The sequence below is a fragment of the Vulpes vulpes genome, chromosome 5 (genome assembly GCF_048418805.1).
Source record: "Vulpes vulpes isolate BD-2025 chromosome 5, VulVul3, whole genome shotgun sequence".
NCBI lineage: Eukaryota > Metazoa > Chordata > Mammalia > Carnivora > Canidae > Vulpes > Vulpes vulpes.
This window is the reverse complement of record NC_132784.1, coordinates 66281006-66297837: the sequence shown is the minus strand read 5'-3', so window position 1 is coordinate 66297837 and position 16832 is coordinate 66281006. Positions and strand designations below refer to the sequence as shown.

The 16832-nt window shown below is 37.8% G+C and overlaps 1 protein-coding gene across 7 annotated transcripts in view; it reads right to left on the bottom strand.

The window, feature by feature from the left end:
- KDM2A (lysine demethylase 2A) overlaps positions 1-16832 on the bottom strand; it is a 153093-nt gene that overhangs the window by 33044 nt on the left and 103217 nt on the right. For all 7 annotated transcript variants that reach the window (XM_026004312.2, XM_026004313.2, XM_026004314.2 and 4 more), the window contains 7 exons: positions 16421-16499; positions 15684-15730; positions 10316-10494; positions 4294-4400; positions 3853-3946; positions 2134-2287; positions 1461-1576 (listed from right to left, as the gene is read on the bottom strand). In XM_026004312.2, the coding sequence (XP_025860097.1) occupies positions 1461-1576; positions 2134-2287; positions 3853-3946; positions 4294-4400; positions 10316-10494; positions 15684-15730; positions 16421-16499 (776 nt within the window). The remainder of the gene's footprint in view (positions 1-1460; positions 1577-2133; positions 2288-3852; positions 3947-4293; positions 4401-10315; positions 10495-15683; positions 15731-16420; positions 16500-16832) is intronic.

Here is a 16832-nt window from a genome sequence, read left to right as displayed (position 1 = left end):
TAAGTAAGTCAATGATCATTCTTTCTAAAAATTGTAAATTCTTCACTACTTGCAATTTTTAAAATTTCACTTTGAAAAATTTCAAATTCATCAAAAAGTTCTAAGAACAGTATCATGAACAGTGCCTAAAGCATTATTCGAGATTCACCAGCTATTAACACTTACCCACATTTGCTAATCTCTATTCATATATACTCATTATTATTCTGCTGAACTACTTGAGAGCAAATTGGGAACAGCACTGCCCTCTAAAGACTCTATACTCTAATTGCTGTTTAAGGTCAATACCATCTATCTATACCATTCATTTATTTTAAGATTTTATTTATTTATTCATGAGAGACACCGAGAGAGAGAGGCAGAGACACAGGCAGAGGGAGAAGCAGGCTCCATCCAGGGAGCCCGATGTGCGACTTGATCCCAGGTCTCCAGGATCACACCCTGATCCAAAGGCAGACGCTCAACTGCTGAGCCACCCAGGCATCCCTATACCTTAATCATCTGTAATTCAGCCCTTATCAGCTTGGGTTCTGCTAAAGAATTAAGCCCTGTTTCCTTATGACATGGGTTGACCAGCAAACTGATCTACTAGTGATCTGATCTATTTTTTTAAGGCCTGTGAGGTAACAGTGTTTTCACATTCTTAAATGACTAAAAAACCCAAAACAAACAAACACCCACTAAACTAAAATTAGAGCATTTTGTGATACGGGAAACCTATATGAAATTCAATTTCACTGTCCATAAATAAAATTTTGTTTCATTTGAGCCATGCTCATTTATTTAAGTATTTCATTCTACAAGGCAGTGAAGTACTTGCAGTAGATATTGTATGGCCCACAAAACCAAAAACATTCACTATCTGATTCTTTATGGAAAAAGTTTGCCAACTCTTGCCAGGACATCCACTGCATTGTAAGGAATTAACTTTTTTCATATATATGTAGAATGATATCGGCTATGTACCCTCCCACAGAAAACTAAGAGAATAAGATGCACAAATCATTTTCTAAAGGACTTCACTCTCTCAAGGAACCCCAGCTGGGAAAAGCAGTATCACATTGATTTATTCAAGTACAACAGTTTGGGTGCTGGACAGTAATTGGAGTAAAGAAAGATACATGAATTCAAAGTCGTGACTCCTAAATTGATAAATCCCATTATATCTAATTATTCTAAGAGCATAAAAAATAAAAACATGGCTCAAGAGATTCCCCAATGTTCACTTCTAGCCCTATAAAAATCCAAGATACCAAGAACCTCAAAGAATCAGAGTCCCCCAAACCAAGCAACGTAGACCTCATTAAAGCCTTCTTCTCAGCGCCCCTGAAATGTCAACACTGCATTTTAACTCACAGAAAAATCGAAGTTTTGAGATAACTACCAATGAATCTCTTATAACATCTGTCTTAAATGGACACAATCTTTTTCACATCCAGTTGCTACACAGAATTACTTACCCGTGTCCGATCTTCAATGTTGTATATTTTTAATTGCATGGGGATATTGAAACTATGCAAAAAATTGCCTCCAAAGACTAATGTGTCTGTAGGAGTATACACAGCATGAATCCAGCCTAGAAGAAAGGGAGTGGAGGGCAGTGGCTTAAGCACATGTTATAATACGGGTCTCTCAGAAAACTAGACTCCTAGATCACACATTTTACTCTGATTCTGCCATTTAGTGGTTGGTCAAGTTATTAAATCTCTTGTAGCCTCAATATCCTCTATAAAACTAATGTTCTCTATAAAAATTAAACTTTATATGGTTGTTAGCATTAAATCAGAAAATGCACGTAAAGTGTTTGGCATACAGCAAGCTTAACAAATGTTGCTTCTATTTATGGGAGCACCTACTGTGAAGACACAGTACAAGAGAGTTTACGTTTATTTCCATTTACCCCTCAAAACAAAATGTGACAGAGTATTTGACCAACATGGTATCAGCAGGTAAACACATAGTCAGAATTCTAATACATGTCTGTGACTCCAAAATCTGTGCTCCCAACTACTTATTTTGTAACTAGTGACCTGATAAAAAATATCTGCACTCTAGCACTTGCAGCCATCCCTTAAGAGAATGGGGAACAATCAGAACAGTGGCTAAACAACCCGTTTTTCCCACCTTGCTTACCTGAGGGAATGACGAAGGTATAGCCCTGCTTGAGCTCAATGCGCTGGCAATCTGACACCCGGTCACCCAGAAAGATGTCTCCCTGTTTCCCTGACAGCAGCCAATTCTCGTACAGCTCCAGGTTGTGGGCTGTAGGGGGGATGAGCCAGAAGACCTGTGAGTTAAAAAACTTCAGTCTGTTAACAGCCATTGACATGACCCAGTCATCTCCCTCAACAGGTACAACATTAAGGCCAACAGATAGAAGAGCAGAAAGCAATTCTCCTAGCATATAGAACCTGACCTTTTGGGAAATTCTAAAGGCCCTAACGAAGTAGATCTTTTTTGTCCTTCACTTGTGGAAATGGCATTAGAGCTTCCCTGGGGTTTGATTATGGAGTCTAGAACACACCCAGGACTGAGAGAGAAGAGGGGCATTCAGTTTGCTACCTAGGAAATCCCTTACTTGCCCCTAGTTGTCTGGCCTCTATAGTCCTAAGAAATACAGTTAGGTACAATATTTCAAGAGATAGGCCTAGGTTGCTTTGTTCCAGGATAGCAACCAAGACCAAAAGAACTTTTTTTTTTTTTTAATCTATTTATTCATGAGAGACACACAGAGAAGGCAGAGACACAGGCAGAGGGAGAAGCAGGCTCCATGCAGGGAGCCTGATGTGGGACTCAATCCTGGAACTCTGGGATCACGCCCTGAACCGAAGGCAGATGCTCAATTGCTGAGCCACCCAGGGATCCCAAAAGGAAAAAACTTAAGAAATCACTGAAATGGATCCAAAATATACAAAATACTTTTGGATCTGGAGGAGGTACAGTTGTTCTAAATTAGGACCTCACATTTTATTTATTTTTATTTATTTGTTTATTTATTTATTTGAAGGTTTTATTTATTTATTCATGATAGACACAGAGAGGGGCGGGGCAGAGACACAGGCAGAGGGAGAAGCAGGCTCCATGCCTGGAGCCCAACATGGGACTCGATCCTGGAACTCCAGGATCACATCCTGGGCCAAAGGCACACGTTTGCTAAACTGCTGAGCCACCCAGGGATCCCCAGGACCTCACATTTAAAAGCATTATGTTTTCAATCCAGTTCTACTTTTTCTTTCACAAATGTATCCACTTCTAGCAAAGGGGAAAAAGGATAACAATAAGAGTATAATAGTATGAACCTCTGACATTAATCCTAGATTCTATTCTCACATAGCATTTAAAAACAATCTGACAAGCTTGTTTGAACATAATTCTTTATGAATAAGAATAATCTTTCAAAATCTATTCATATCCTTCCTTGGAAAGGAATTAAAGGCTTCCTTTGGCCACAGTTCAGATCAATGCCTTCATAATTTGTTGGTATCATTGTGAATCCATATAAAATTTGTACTGCTTTCTATTACATTATTACATTTCCATGTAAAGAAATTAACTTGTCTTCCTAAAACCACTTCCTTGCTTCATGTGCAGAATTCTGCCCTGGGAATCTAAAAATAGAGGACTGCTGAGGTTTACTAAGTATTGTGCCAATATTGGTGTAATGATAGACTAGAAGAGTATCAATTCCTACTGAAGTCTAGCCAAGAAGGTCAACTTAATCTACAATTCTCTCTAGAATAGAGGACAATTCCCTAATAGATTAATTTCCAGGGTATATTAAGCATGCATGAACTGAAGCAGAATCATAAAACCAGCTTCAGATTCCAACCCCCATCATAACTATGACCATACCTTTCCCCCTTGATGGATATGATACCAAACAGAGGTACCACCGAAGTCCACATGGAAGTCAGTATAGCAGCCTCGAACACTCATTAGACAGTACCTGACCCAAAAAAAGCAGTATTAGTGCACTGATGAAAAAAAGAGAACCTGCTTTACCACAATGCCACATTCTCCCCCTTTGCACCCATTTTCTACCTAATCAATTCCAAGTGCAAGGAACACAATTTCAATGTACCAGAGAATACATTTTCTTTAAACTATGTAATCATGGTTTTGACATTGTTATACACACTCTTCCCTTGGGAACTGTAAAGCCTACTGTTTAAAGAATTAATTCATCTTTTTGATCATTCAGGACACAGAGCAAGGCTCCGAAGGCAGGAACCAGTCTTTGCTATCACTTTGGTTTCCCAATGCACCTGAGGATATGCAGGGAAAGCCACTTACTTCTGTACTTTGGGGTACTGCATCTCCAAGATGGCATTTGTTGATTCAGTCTGACTTTCCTTCAAGTGCCTTGGCCACATGTTGTCTACCCAGTCAATGAAATCCACCTTGAAAAAGAAAGAAGAAACATTTAGAATTCAATGGAAGGATGGGGATTAAAGAGAACTTTAAAGTCAAGAAAAATAGAATTTCTCAAAATACACAATGGAAGACTATGACTTCTTTATTTAATTTACTTTTTAAAGTAGGCTCCACATCCAGCATGGAGCTCAATACAAGGCCTGAACTCATGACCCTGAGATCAAGACCTGAGCTGAGATCGAGAGCCCAATGCTTAACCGACCGAGCCACCCAGGAGCCCCTGACAAACTATAATTTAATTATAGACAATCTGCTGGTGAATCAAAGGGTCAGTAGGCAAACATAATTATTCGGTGAAAAAAAAAAGACTAATGGTTCCATGAATATGATCATAAAGGTAGCACTAATCAAAATGATGTCATTAAAAACACAGTGTCAATACTGTGTCAATACTTCTGTGTCAATACTGGTATAATCAGCTGTCCTTTTCTGATTCAATAAAAGGCTTAGTCTGGAAAGTACCAACAAACTTACCAAAAGATGTAACTCTGTTAGAGCAGCTAAGATATCAAAACTTAAAAAAAAAAAAAAAAAAAAAGAACAAGAAAAAGGAAAGAAATCCAATGGAGATTTGTAGACTTGCACAACAATGTGCTATAGAATCTACTAGGTTAGGAATCAGAAGTTCCAGGCCTGTCATGTTCTCTCACATGCAAGTCTCTGGAACTCATTTGTAAAAGAAGGATGATTAACTCAAAATGATATTGTGAGGACTACATGTAAATAGATGTTAAAACTTCTTAAGATAATATTACTAGAATTTAGTAATCTATTTTATTTTTTAAAAGACTTTATTTATTTATTCATAAGAAAGAGACAGAGGCAGAGACACAGGCAGACAGGGAGCCCGATGTGGGACTTGATCCCAGGTCTCCAGGATCACACTCTGGGCCGAAGGCAGGCGCTCAACCGCTGAGCCACCCAAGCGTCCCTAGGAATCTATTTTAAATAATATGTGCTCAAAGAAAGTTACAGCAGTATGAACTTATCTGCACTTTACAATGAATTGTAGCATGTCCTGTACCTTCAAATGTGTGTACCATCCAACCACTGACCTCCAAGAAAGTCTCAGGGAGATAAAAATGTGAGCCAAACCATGTTTCCAGTACAGTACTGACATTACAAATACCTAACTTAAGGCTATAAACACATGTATTTGGTAAGTTTTAAAACAAAATCTGTATTTGATTATTTATTTCCTATATAGACCTAGATAAATACATACAAGCTGTGTATAATATTACAAGGCAGGTGGCTAGGGAACACTCAGATGTAAACTGTGTGAGAGTGGATTGAAGGGATCACCAATGACATGCAAGTCATTGTCAAGAGCAATTATGAAGCTTAACTTGCGGCTCTACTTTAAAGGATTTCTGTTCAGAAAGCCAACAGTTTTAACCAAGCATCCACTGGGCCTAGAACACTCAATGAACTCCACCTTCCTTTCTTTCCCACAAAGTCTACTTTCTGTTTTCTTCACGTAGTGGTCAGCATCTCCCATCTCCTGGTATTCTCCTTTGGAAAGCCTTTAACAAAATAATGAGTATCTTACTTGTTCAAGACACTATAAGCTCTTATGTCTGGATGGGGAAAGGAAGGGTTAGGAACACATGAATTTTTTTTTTTTTCCCTTAAGATTTTTATTTGTTCATGAGACAGAGAGAGAGGCAGAGACCTAGGCAGAGGGAGAAGCAAGCTCTAGGACCCTGGGATCACAACCTGAGCCAAAGGTAAATGCTCAACCACTGAGCCACCCAGGTGCCCCTTGGCACCTCCTTTTCATTGGTATTATTAGGTATCATCTGACTACCAAGAGAATATTGTGTTAAGGTATTTATATTTTTCTCCTTAGGTTAATCTTTAAGCTCTGGATAGGACTTTTGCTAAATGGCCTGATCCATGAGAGAGCAAGTCTCCAGTAGAGGTAATCACCAGTTTCTACCTGTTCTGCCTCAATACTAGGGCCAAAATGGTAAGAAGTCCAATACCTAGGACCTAATCTATTCATATGCTGCACAAAAACCCCCCCATGCCTTCCATGAATTAACTTTCCCATTACCAAGCAAATTTGCACATCGTTTATGTTGTTTTTCATCTATCTCTCAAGTACTGATAGAATGACAGCAGAAAATAATCTCTCCCCACCACAGACTCACTCTTTATGCTAATAACCTATAAAAGGCACTTAAAGGTTGCCCACTTTCCTTTCCTTGCTCCTACTTTTTTTTTTTTTTTTCTTGCTCCTACTTTTTACACAGACTACTCCTGCCTAGAATTCTGGTTTTCTTTCCCTTTGCCTCCTTGTTTCCTTTATGTCAAGCTTAGCTATCACTTCCTCCAAAGAGCTTCCCCTCCTTAATTCTCCTCCAGTTATGTTAGAGGGGTCCTTCCTATTGCTCCCACAGTACTCTATTTATTCACATTTAAGGCACTCACCATTATTGTAGTTTGCAGAAATGTCTATCCTCTGGTCTTTCTTCCCTGTGAGACTCTAAGCACTTTGAGAATGAGAAGGACTTTATTTTCCATAGGTCCTCTAGCACCTAGCATAGTGTTCAGCATGTGGCAGGCACTTGAACAAATAATAAGCTAATTCCGAAGGTGTGAATTTCATAGAGAACAAAAGATTATGTAGTTTATGTGAAAGATTGTTACATGAATAAGTGTATTTGTTCAAACTCATTGAAGCGTACACTTAAAATGGGTATACTTTATTGTATGTCAATTGTACCTCAATAAAGTTGGTTTTCGAAAAAGCATTATTGAGATATATTGGAAAAGACTTAGATAAATGGAGGGATACACTTCAGGGAAAAATACTCCAGTAAATAAATAAATAATGCCTCAGCAGAATAAGCATACTGCTCCTTACATAGCAAGGTCATTAAAAGTTTTCCTGCTTTCAGGTGACCTTGGTAATAGCTCAATCTTTCCAGCCATGTTTTAGGTCCCTAAAAAATACTGGTTCATTGTTCTCTGCCCACTAGAAAATTTTTTCTTTTCTTTAAGATTTTATTTGATAGAAAGAGAGCATGTGCACACAAGCAGGTGGAGCAGTAAGCAGAGGGAAAGGGAGAAGCACACTCCCCCACTGAGCAGGGAGCCCAGGACTCTGGGATCATGACCTGAGCTGAAGGCAGATGCTTAACTGACTGAGCCACCGAGGTGCCCCATCTAGAAATTGTTCTATTTCTGAGCCCTTCCACAGTTCTACTCCTCCATTTAATGGTCCATTATTTTTCTGTTATAGAATGATGCAGCATTTTTTATCATTAAAAGAAAATGAATAAATTAAGATGTTACAAATAAGGCTTCATGTGTGAACGACACATTTCTAAATTTTAAGAATGGAAAAGTATGAATAAGTTTTACTTTTTTAAAGATTTTATTTATAAACCTTAGAGGGAGAGACAGAGAGAGCAAGAGTGCACCCATGCAAGTATGGGAAGGAGCAGAGGGACAGGGACAAGCCAACTCCCTGCCAAGCAGAGAGTCCCATGGGGGGCCCCATCCTATAACCCAAGATCACCATCAAGTTGAAACCAAGAGTTGAAAACTTTAGCCACCCAGGTGCCCTGTAAGTTTTACTTTTGTAGCTATAATCATTTTATTTTTAAATTGAAATTCTAAAAATATTAACAATGTTAATCTATAAATATTATAATGTTTCCGTGATTCTTACATCTCTTATCCTTTTTTTTTTTTTAGATTTTATTTATCAATTCACAGAGAGAGAGGCCGAGACACAAGCAGAGGGAGAAGCAGGCTCTTTGCAGGGAGCCTGATGCAGGACTTGATCCCAGGATCACGCCCTGAGCTGAGGGCAGATGCTCAACCGCTGAGCCACCCAGGCATCCCTTATTCTTTCTTTTAAACCACTGAACTGTACATTAAAAACAAAAAACGAAAGTAAAAACACAATTTTTAAAGTAAGCTCTATGCTCAATGTGGGCCTTGAACTCAAGACCCTGAGATCAAGAGTTGCATGCTCTATCTACTGAGCCAGTCAGGTGCCCTTTATTATTTATTTATTAAGTGAATCGTATTTGACTAATGACAAGACTAAATTCTTTTTTTAAAAAAAGACTGACTCATTTGAGAGAGTGTGTTGAGGGGAGAGAGAGAGAGAATCTTTTAAGTAGACTCTGTGCATGGAGCCCCTTGGCTGGATCTCATGACCCTGATATCCCAACCTGAGCCAAAACCAAGAGCTGGATGCTTCACCAACTGTATCACCTAGGTGCCCCTGACAAGACTAAATTCTAACCACCTATCTTCCTGTATTTCTGACAAGACTAAATTCTAACCATGTATCTTCCTGTATTTCCACATGGCCAAACAAATGATAATATAAAAAGAATTTTTATCATTCTAGGGAGATAAAGCTTTCTTAATGAGAAATTCTGTATTTTTTTTCCATTTAATTAATTATTTTTGAGAGAATAAGAGAGCAAGCAGGGAGGGGCAGAGGGAGAGACAGAATCTTAAGCAGGCTCTGCTCAGTGTGGAATCCAACACTTGGGCTTGATCTTATGACCCTGAGATCATGACCCAAGATGAAATCAAGACTCAGATGCTTAACCAATAGAGCCACCCAGGTGCCCCATATTTTTTATTTATTTTATTATTTTTTAAAAATATGGGACCAGGTGTAGAGCCCAATGCAGACTCAACACGGGGCTTGAACTCATAACCCCGAGGTCAAGACCTGAGCTGAGATCAAGAGTAGGAGGACACTTAAGTGACTGAGCCATTCAAGCACCCTGAGAAATTCTGTATTTAGTTGTAGCATCTTCAGTAATAAGAAGTAGTGACAAAAAATTATACTGTCTCTTCAGATAATAGTGAAATACTGAGAACATTTTCTTGCTGGTCTGTACATAACAATTCTTAGTGATGATAACAATGCAACTTACTAGTAAGCTAAATGTAGGTGTATACATAAAATAACAAAATAAAAGCAATCATATTTTAACTTTGAAAGTCAAAAGGTATAATTAGGATAATTTAAATGAAGATAGAATAAAACACTGAGATCTTGACTTTTTTTTTTTTTAAGATTTATTTATTTATTCATGAGAGACACAGGCTGAGAGGAGAGAGGCAAAGACATACAGGCAGAGGGAAAAGTAGGCTCCTTGCAGGGAGCCCAATGCAGGACTCGATCTCGGATCCCAGGACCACGGCCCAAGCCAAAGGAAGGCGCCCAACCGCTGAGCCACCCAGGCGTCCCTGAGATCTTGACTTTAAAGGAAATGATTAGAATATTACAAGTTCTGCTGTTGTAGTTGAAATATGTAACTCAAGTGAGTTCTGAGACAGGAATTAAATGACTAGGCATATTTCAAAAGCGAAATAAGTGTTTCAACAGTCTGTAGACAGCCACTACTTTGCAAAGAGATGAGCTAAATCAGTATCTTCAGGAGAGCTAAGGATCAAAAACAACTTTTTCTTAGGATGGCTTGTCAGTTTATTGATACTAGTCATCCAGTGGAATCTGCTCAAGAAACCATCTCATAAAATTGATCACTTGTCTCTAAACTAGTTTTCCCTCAAGCTTTTCAGCAAGTGTAAACCCACAAGATAAAATTAGTCAAACTTCATACTGACAGTTCTTTTAAGAGTGAATTTCAAGACATTTTTCCATTACATGCAAAGACCAATGTTCTTAAATTAAGTTACTGGTAAGCATAATTAAATTGCCCGTCTCTATATAAAATTAAGTGATTTTAGAAAATGGTGAACTTTCTAAAAATGAGTTATTATCAAACTATTTCATCAATTTCATCTTGGTATATATAAAAAGTTATAAATTCTCCCCATTATATATAAACAACCCTTTGGATGACAATGATAATGTGGAAAAAATAATTAGACTAACCGTGGAGGGCCTCTGCACCATGTTCTCCAGCCTGGTGTGGCTGAACTCTAGGCTGATGACATTATAGAGTTTTTCTCGCTCCTCCTCTGGGGTTTCATAATAGCGTGTCCACTGAGCCATGGTCATTTCAATGCCTTTTTGTGTATTCACATCCATGACATCCACCATGCGACGACTCCCTGCCATGAAAGACGTATCAATCATCTCTACTGAGCCACTACTATCCTTAAATATATTAAGAATATAAAATACAAGTGGAAGGAAACAAACTATCCTCTATTTAAGATATTCAAGTAAAAAACAAAGAGTTGTCACTTAAGAGGATAATCAACAGAAAATCAAACCACAGAGAATGGGAAAGACAACAGGTAATATTAAAAGCAATTTCCTATGGCATATTTCATTATGGTCAGGCAACGAATCTTCTATTCAATATCTCACGCAGTTCCAACAACTCTAAATGTTAAGTACTAATCTCCATTTCATAGATGAGAAAACAGGTGTTATGTAACTTGCAGGACAAAATCCTGGAACTCTAGACCAACTCTAGAATCAATGCTCTTATCTACTGAGCAACACTGTTTTGAAGCAGTTTTGAGGACCTAGATCTATCCCCCATAATTTGAATAAAGGATCCACTATACACAGTGATACATTTTTTTAAAGATTTTATTTATTTATTTGACAGAGTGGGAGAGAAAGCACAAGCAGGGGGAATGGTGGGCAAAGGGAAAGGGAGAAGCAGATTCCCCGCTGAGCAGGGAGCCCTATGTGGGGCTCAATCCTAGGACCCTGGGGATCATGACCTGAGTTGAAGGCAGACGCTTAACTGACTAAGCCACCCAGGTACCCCAATTCTTTTGTTCAAAAGGGTTATTTCCCAAACCTGTTAAGCATTTCTTTTCTTTCTCTTTCTTTTTTTTTAAATTCATGAGAGATATATATAGAGAGAGGCAGAGACACAGGCAGAGGGAGAAGCAGGATCCCCGCAAGGAGGCTGATGTGGGACTTGATCCCAGATCCTGTGATCACGGCCGGAGCCCAAGGCAGACGCTCAACCCCTGAGCCACCCAGGTGTCCCATGCATTTTTAATATAAATCCGCCTTTTCATTAATTCAACAAATATTTACTGAATGATAAAGATACTATGATGGGCACAAAGATCTATATCAGATTTTCAACCAGCTGCAACAACTACAACACAAGGCAAAATGCATAAAATAGCATGGGGGGAATAACAATAGCTTTAAAGCCAAAGATACCCTAAATTTAAATATCAGCTCTAATAATAGTTGGGAAAGTTATTTAACTTCTCTGAACCTTATTATCTTCTATAATTTGGGAATAATATCACCTTGTAGGCTGCTATGTGGATATAGTCAATGAAGTAAAATGTTCAGGATGAAGCAGGTGTCAATTAAATAGTAATAAATGGAAAATATCTTAAAAATATATATATTAGACTGGCTGGAGAAGACTTTTTAGAAAAAAGGAGGAAGAGACATTTAAGTTGGGACTTGAAAAATAAACAGAATCTCAACAAGAAATATTCAACAGAAAATTACAAGCATAGGTAGGATAGCTAAAAAGTTAGGATATAGTGATCAAGAAACGGGGAGAAAGAATAAAAACCTGCTGGTGAAATACTAAGAATACTATTCAATTTGTAAGAAACTAACAATAACACCTACTATATAACTGGTCTTCGTGGTTATAACCAGTGGTATATATAACCTGGTCCCGGGACACCTGGGTGGCTCAGTGGTTGAGCACCTGCCTTCGACTCAGGGCCTGATCCTGGAGCGCGGGATTGAGTCCCACATTGGGCTCCCTGCATGGAGCCTGCTTCCCTCTGCCTGTGTCTCTGCCCCTCTCTCTCTCTCTCTCATGAATAAATAAAATCTTTAAAAAGGAAAAAAAAGACCTGGTCCCCTGTCTCTAAGAAGTTTAAAGGTTTAAAGTCTAGTCACAGATAAGAGATAATAGTCAGGAGGACAAGAATATGGCCACAATAAAGTAGACAATGAAATAAATATAGCTGATAATACAAAATAATAAACCACACCCACCCTTCATATTTTGGAAAAAAATGTGAATGCTAAATCAAAATTGCCTTGAAATACCATTTTTATATCCACTGTGATGGCCATAAGTCAAAAAAAAAAAAGAAGGGGAAATTAGTAAGTGATAGCAAGGAAAACTGGAACCCTCAAGACTTTGCTGGTAACAATGTAAAGCGGTGCAGCTACTATGGAAAATAGGGTGGTGGTTCCTCAATAAGTTAAATAGCAAATGACCATATGATCCAGCAATTTCCACTCCTAGATATGCATCTAAAGAGTCAAAATCAGATGTTCAAACAAGAACTTGTACATGAATGTTATAGCAGCTCTAGTCACAATAGTTAAAGGATGGAAACAGGAGTGTCTGGGTGGCTCAGTTGGTTAGGGTCTGCCTTTGGGGCTCAGGTCATGATCTCAAGGCCTTGGGATAGAGCCATGTATTTGTGTGTGTGTGGGGGGTGTCCCTGATCAGCGGGGAGCCTGCTTCTCTCTCTCCCTCTGCTCTCTCAAATACTCCATCGTGAGTATACTACATTTTGTTAATCCATTCACTTATTAGTGGACATTTGGGTTTCCATCCTGGAAGTATTATTCAACACTAAAAAGGAATGAAGTGCTGTTACATGCTAGAACATAATACATATATAACAGACACAAAAAGCTACATATTTTATGATTCTATTTATATGAAATATCCACAACAGGAAATCCATAGAAAGTACAACAGTGGTTGCTGGGACTGTGAGTAGCAGGTAATGGGGAGTGACTACTTAATAGATATGGAATTTCCATTTCAGGTGATGAAAAAGTTCTAGAACTAGATACTGCTGATGACTGCACATTGTGAACATACTTAATGGCACTGAGTTGTATACTTTAAAATTATTATAATGGTAAATTTTATGTTATTTGTATTTTACCACAATTTTAAAAAGTGAATGTTTTTCTTCAAGAATGCAGATCAAAGCAAAAGCAATTCCATTCTGCCAATGGTACCAGAGCATCTAATACTCTGTATGTACCAGAGCATTTAGATAAAATAATGAATTGTAATAACAGCTAACATTTACTAAGCATGTACTATGCGTCAGACACTATCCTGAGCACTTCATATTTAAGTAACTTGTCCAAAGTTATACAGCTAGTACTTAGTAGAGCTGAAATCTGAAACCAGACAGTTGTGTTTGATTCCATACTCTCAACCAATATATCCCATCACCTAAAGTGTACATGATAGACTGGTTTTATTCTTTATGGGACATGAACTGACACTGGAAATGTAGCATTTTACGTTAGGTAGAAGTGTGGATTAGCCAAAGTACATATAGTGATAATGGATTATTGCAATCACCAATATTTTGTTCACTACACTTTGACAATCATTAGTTATCCAAGAAAAAAAATCTGGACTTCAAACAACTTGGATGGGTATAAAGTCAGGCATCAGCTGAAATTTATAGTAAGTCTATTAGGTTAGATACAATCACTGCTCTGTTTTAAAGATTTACTTTAGAGAGTCAGAGAGTGCACACACGCATGCAAGAGTAAGCAGGTAGAAGGGCAAAGGAGGAGAATTCTTTGAGTAGACACGCCACTAAGGATGGAGCCTGATGCGGGGCTTGATCTCATCATGGCCCACAAGATCATGAGCTGAGCCAAATCCAAGAGACAGATACTTAACCAACTGAGCCACCCAGGTGCCCCACTGCTGCATTTTAAATCATGGCAAAGATATCTATGATCACTCAAAGGTCTATTTGTTAAATATAAGGTTATGAAGGGCTTCCAAAGATCATTATTAGCAGTGAACATCTTACTGAGGAAATAGGGAAGTAGGGAAAAATTTAAAAGGAGACTAGTGAGTGAATAAGTGACTAAGTCCTTCTATTTGTATAACTCAGAAATGTGTATACTCTAAGTCTATGATGGGATCCAGAAGACTTTATTTTTAACAAGTACCACAGATAATTCTGAGGCAGAGCATTTGTGGATCACAAACCATAAGAATGCCTGACCAATAGAGAAAAGCTATGGTAGCCCATTAACTTATTACTACCCTGGAACTCTGTTAGGAAAAGAAGTCCAGTGATGGACCTGTAAGTACTCAAGACTTTGTGAGGTCCCCTGAGTGAGCCCTGCTTTGTGAAAAGTGGGAAAGCATTTTAATTACTCAACAGATTTACTGAATACCTACTATACTCCAGAGATCGTGTAGATAGTAGGAAATACACAGTGATAGGTAGATAGCTGCAATCTAACAAAGAACTAGTGTGGAAGTAAAAAATACAGGGAATTAGAGAACTTTTCTCTACCTGAGCTATATGTAGGACTTTCACCTCTTGGATAAACAAGTTATCCAGATCCCTAAAAAGGGCCCTCAAGTGGCTAACAAACAGTACTGCAAATACTTAATTTCCAAAGCCGAAGGCTGCACTGGAACTTCAACATAGAGGACAAAACTTAATAGAAGTTGTAATGTTGGAAGGAAAACATCAGAAAAACCTCCTTTTGTTTCATGACTTGCTGGAAACATTTCCAAGAGGTTTAAATCCACCTTATTGCTTTAATGTGTATAGGAGAGTGACCATATCTGAATTCCTAAGGATCCTAATGGGTCTCAGGACTGCACTGAACACCAAATGCTCTGTAAAAAATTGATCTGAATCTTTACTGACACCAGAAAGCTTTCTTCTTTAAATTCATCTAATTTGCTTTCCTTTCCTAAATTTTGAATAAAATATAAATATAAAGACTCAAATTAACCAGTCACTAATAGAGATTTTAATATATCTATTTCTTGGCTTACACAGAGTAATCTCTCCACCCAACATGGGGCTCGAACCTACAACCCCAAGATCAAGAGTTGCATGCTTCAGCTTACAAAGTTTTAAATGTTAGCCAAATTACCAAATGTAGCATTGGTGAAAATTTCCTGGAAATTTCTCTACTGCTTGTCAGGAAAGAATCACAGATATGAAGTTTTATTCTTGATTCAGAGATACAAAATGTTCTGGAATAGGCTCTTCATGGAAAGAAGGAGGGATGCACAGTGATAAAACAGTAGGTGTGAAAGAAATAGAGTTCTACGCCTAATGAGTACTCAATAAAGCTACTGTGTAACTCCCTTTGAGAAAATTCTCAGTTGCTAATAGTTTTTATTAAGGAACTACTTCATGTAGTATACTTCAATCAAATATGTACTTCCATAGTCCTAAGCCTTAAATCTTAGTCAGAAATTTAGAACTCAGTTTCAAGTCTTAAATCTTTGACTCAATGACACAAAGGCCACAAGCTTAATACTTACCCACACACATTTTGACATCATTCACAGTGAAGTCTGGATCTGGCATCCTATGAAACAAACATCAGTAAGTATAAATGGGAAGCACACCTTCTCTAGTCAGTGTGAGTTTTTTCTTAGAGTACTAAAAACTCTTTCTTTTTTTTTTTTAAAGATTACATTTATTTATTCATAGAGACAGAGAGAGAGAGGGACAGAGACACAGGCAGAGGAAGAAGCAGGCATCATACAGAGAGCCTGACGTGGGACTCGATCCAGGGTCTCCAGGATCACGCCCTGGGCTGCAGGCGGCGCTAAACCGCTGCGCCACTGGGGCTGCCCAGTACTAAAAACTCTTAAGTTGAGACATATAAAGACTATATTTAGGTTTAACAATATATTTTAAATATATATAAAACTATATTTTAAATATAAATATAAAAAAGAATATCAACAAAATGCTAACAAGTGGCTATCTCAGGGTAATAGATTTTTTAAATTTTTAAAGATTTTTATTTATTTATTTATTCATGACACAGATTTTAAGAGATTTAAATTTATTTTTTAGCTCACCAGTATTTTCTCATTTAACTAACAACCACGAATTGTTTTTGTAACAATATAAGAAAAATACATCCTTTTAAAATCTAAATGGGGGATTATTTTCAATTACTGCTTTGCGTTATCAATACTGCATTGTCTATAGCTCTGCTGTAACGTAGTCATTCACAATCACATCCAATTAGGCTGAGAATACTTACTTTATTCCAAGTCCATCAGAATTCTTGAAAATCAGAGGGTCTCTTAAGCCACCTCGCTGGATATATTCTACATTAAAATCTGTCACCATAGGAAAACAGTTGTTAGAAAGGCAAGAGGTATCGCTGGAAAAAGATACAAGGACCATAAAAAAGATCCTAAGTAAGATGGTGGAAATAGTGTCTGTTGTTTCTGTGTATACAGTTTTGCTCTGTTAGACAATACACGCTTGTTATTAAGAAACATGTCTCAGGATACAGGAAAAGCACACTGAGAGGCAGGGTTCAAAGAGTTTGCTAAGTCTATATTTCCACAGTAAATTCAGAATTTAACCAACAGGAAGTAGTACTATTAATGAGTCATCTTATAAATCCTAAGCTGAAATTATCATCACCATGTCTCTTAATAGCCAAA